Source organism: Carya illinoinensis, chromosome 1 (assembly GCF_018687715.1).
Source record: "Carya illinoinensis cultivar Pawnee chromosome 1, C.illinoinensisPawnee_v1, whole genome shotgun sequence".
Lineage (NCBI taxonomy): Eukaryota > Viridiplantae > Streptophyta > Magnoliopsida > Fagales > Juglandaceae > Carya > Carya illinoinensis.
Window position 1 is genome coordinate 4,215,019 of NC_056752.1, and position 3,061 is coordinate 4,218,079.

Consider the following 3,061-nt stretch of genomic DNA (forward strand, 5'->3'; position numbering starts at 1 on the left):
ATGGATAAGGCTTGGATGCATATTGATGATAGATTGCATTCCCGTGAGTATGAAGAAGGTGTTAGACAATTCCTCGCTATGGCCATAGCACACACTCCAACCACTGATCAGATTAGGTGTCCATGTAAAAGATGTCGGAATAGAGCTTTCCATTCCATTCGTACTGTCGAAGATCATTTGTTCCTTAGAGGGTTTGATCCAACTTATCAATGCTGGATATTCCATGGAGAAGATGATCCTTTCCTTTCCACTCCTTTGTCTGATGAAGAAGCAGATGACACCTTCGATTTCAGTGAATATCCAGATGATCTGGACGAGATGTTAGATGAAATTCGTCATGGCTCGTATATGGGAAGTCAGTGGCAAAGGGACGGAGATGTGAACATGGATGATCAACCATCCACCTCTAATACTCAAACAAACTTTACCTTTGAGGAGTTGGTCGCTGATGCACGACGTCCACTTTATCCTTCATGTAAGCAGTTCTCGAAGTTGTCATTCATCGTGAAGTTGCTTCACATCAAAAGCATTGGTAGTTGGACCGTGAAGTCTTTCGATATGGTCATAAAGCTTTTGCAAGAGGCATTTCCGGAAGCTCTATTCCCTGATTCATATGCCGATGCTCGTTGCTTGGAGCGTGGCTTGAGGTTTAGTTACGAAAAGATACATGTGTGCCTGAATGATTGTGCTTTTTTTTGGAAGGAAAATGCCACCTACAATGAATGCCCGAAATGTCAAGCATCTAGGTGGGAGCAAAGCACAAGTTCCGCTCGAAGGATACCGAAAAAAGTTCTCCGATATTTTCCGCTGAAGCCGCGGTTGCAGGGCTATATATGTCAAAGAAGACAGCCCAGGCCATGAGATGGCATGTAGATGGACGTGTTGACGATTCGACATGCATGGGACATCCATCAGATTCTAGGGTTTGGAAGGACTTTGATATCAAACATCATATGTTTTCCCAAGATCCTCGAAATGTTAGACTTGGTTTGGCCAGTGATGGGTTTAATCCTTTCAATAACATGAGTAGACCATACAACATTTGGCCCGTACTGCTTGTGCCTTACAACTTGCCCCCACAGTCATGCATGAAAGATCCATATACCATGTTGTCGTTGCTAATCCCTGGGCCTAAGTCACCAGGTAATGATATTGATGTGTTCTTGCGTCCTCTGATCGATGAGTTGAAGGAGTTATGGGAAGAGGGTGTTCGTACCTATGATGCGTACAGTGGGCAAAACTTTACACTGCATGCAGCTCTACTTTGGACTATCAATGACTTCCCTGCATACGCCAATCTTTCCAGGTGGAGCACAAAAGGCAAGATGGCATGCCCATATTGTACATCTGACACAAATTCACAATGGTTGGTATATGGCCGCAAACATTGCTACATGGGTCATCAACGATGGTTGCCCGTAGGGCACACATGGAGACGCAGAAAAATGCTTTTAATGGGTTTGAAGAGCACAGACTCCAACCATCAAGAGTCGTTGGAGAGGAATTGCTTGAACAACTAAGTCTTTTGTCACATGTTGAGTTTGGTAAATCTACTTCGAAGAGGAAACGAACGCCCAATCAGCTTAATTGGACAAAAAAATCTATATTTTTTGAACTTCCCTGTTGGTTATCCTTGGGTTTGAGACATAACCTGGATGTTATGCATATTGAGAAAAACATATGCGATAATGTCTTGGGAACATTATTGAATATTGAAGGGAAAACTAAGGACTCTGCCAATGCGCGTAGGGATTTGGCAAACCTTGGAATAAGGAAAGAGTTGCACTTACAACATGAGGGCGATCGTGTAACTATGGGCCTTGGTTGCTACATGTTAAATGGAAATGAGCTAAAGGCTTTTTGTGCATGGTTGTCAAAAGTTAAATTCCCTGATGGGTTTGCCTCGAATATTGGCCGGTGTGTAAATGCTAGTGACGGAAAGATCAGTGGAATGAAGAGCCATGACTGTCATGTCTTTTTGCAAGCACTGCTACCGGTTGTGATTGGTGGGTTCTTAAGGGCCGATGTGCGTCAGGCATTGATAGAGTTGAGTGGGTTCTTTAAAGAGTTATGTTCTCAGACTTTGAACATATCAGTATTGGATCGTCTTAAAGCTAATATTCCCATCATTCTATGCAAACTAGAAATGATATTCTCTCTAGCTTTTTTTGATATAATGCTGCACCTTTCTATTCACTTGCCAGAGGAGGCTCTACTAGCAGGACCCATGCAATACAGATGGATGTATCCCTTTGAGAGGTATTTAGGAAAGTTCAAGCGTTACGTCTGCAACAGAGCCCGTCCTGAAGGCTCAATTGCTGAGGCATATGTGCATCTCGAGTGCCTAACATTTTGCTCAATGTACCTCCATGATATAGAAACGAAATATAATCGGGACGAACGCAATAGTGATGTACTTATTGGTTCGATTGAGACGGGAAATGTGGAAAGTTTATCTGTTTTCTCACAAAAGGTTAGACCATTGGGGACACCGCACTCGCACATATTAGTCGACTCACTAATGTTCAAGACCCGATGGTATGTACTTAATAATTGCCCAGAGGTTGATCAATACATTGAGTAAGTACATCATGCTCAAATTGTTAAGTTCAGCGTTTATTTTGATATAATCTGCCCATGCCTTGTAACCATTACCTTGTATTACTCAGGGAGCACTATAATAAGATGAAAGAAGAAGACCCTGATAACATCGACCGTAGGCATCAGAGTCAGTTTCCATCGTGGTTTAGATCACACGTAAGATAAGACATATATTCCTAAAACATTTTGTGGCAGTAAATGAACTTAAAAATTATTGTCTATTAGTTTAATAATCTGATCGTATTCGACTCTTTTTTGTGGTAGATTCGAGAGCTGCGTGTAGTTAGCCCAACTGAGATAAATGATGAGATATATGCATTAGCATGTGGTCCAGATCCGTGTGTAGCGTCTTATGCGGATGCAACATGAATGGTGTTCGATTTCATACTCAAGAGTGTGAATGGCATCGGCGCACTCAAAACTGTGGGGTTGTTGTTCATGGCGAGCATCAGGGGTCCCC

General features: G+C 42.4%; 1 protein-coding gene across 1 annotated transcript; it reads left to right on the plus strand.

The window, feature by feature from the left end:
* Nucleotides 1-1,520, plus strand: LOC122304968. Its single transcript, XM_043120324.1, has 2 exons — nucleotides 1-669; nucleotides 747-1,520. Exons 1-2 carry the CDS (start codon nucleotides 1-3, stop codon nucleotides 1,518-1,520), a joined length of 1,443 nt encoding a protein of 480 aa, XP_042976258.1.
* The last annotated feature ends 1,541 nt before the right edge of the window (nucleotides 1,521-3,061 follow it).

Excerpts from the sequence above, each read along its gene's own strand:
- LOC122304968 (XM_043120324.1), top strand. The coding sequence starts at position 1 with ATGGATAAGGCTTGGATGCATATTGATGATAGATTGCATTCCCGTGAG. Across the intron at positions 670-746 it reads TTAGTTACGAAAAGATACAT|GTGGGAGCAAAGCACAAGTT; the intron begins GTGTGCCTGAAT and ends TCAAGCATCTAG.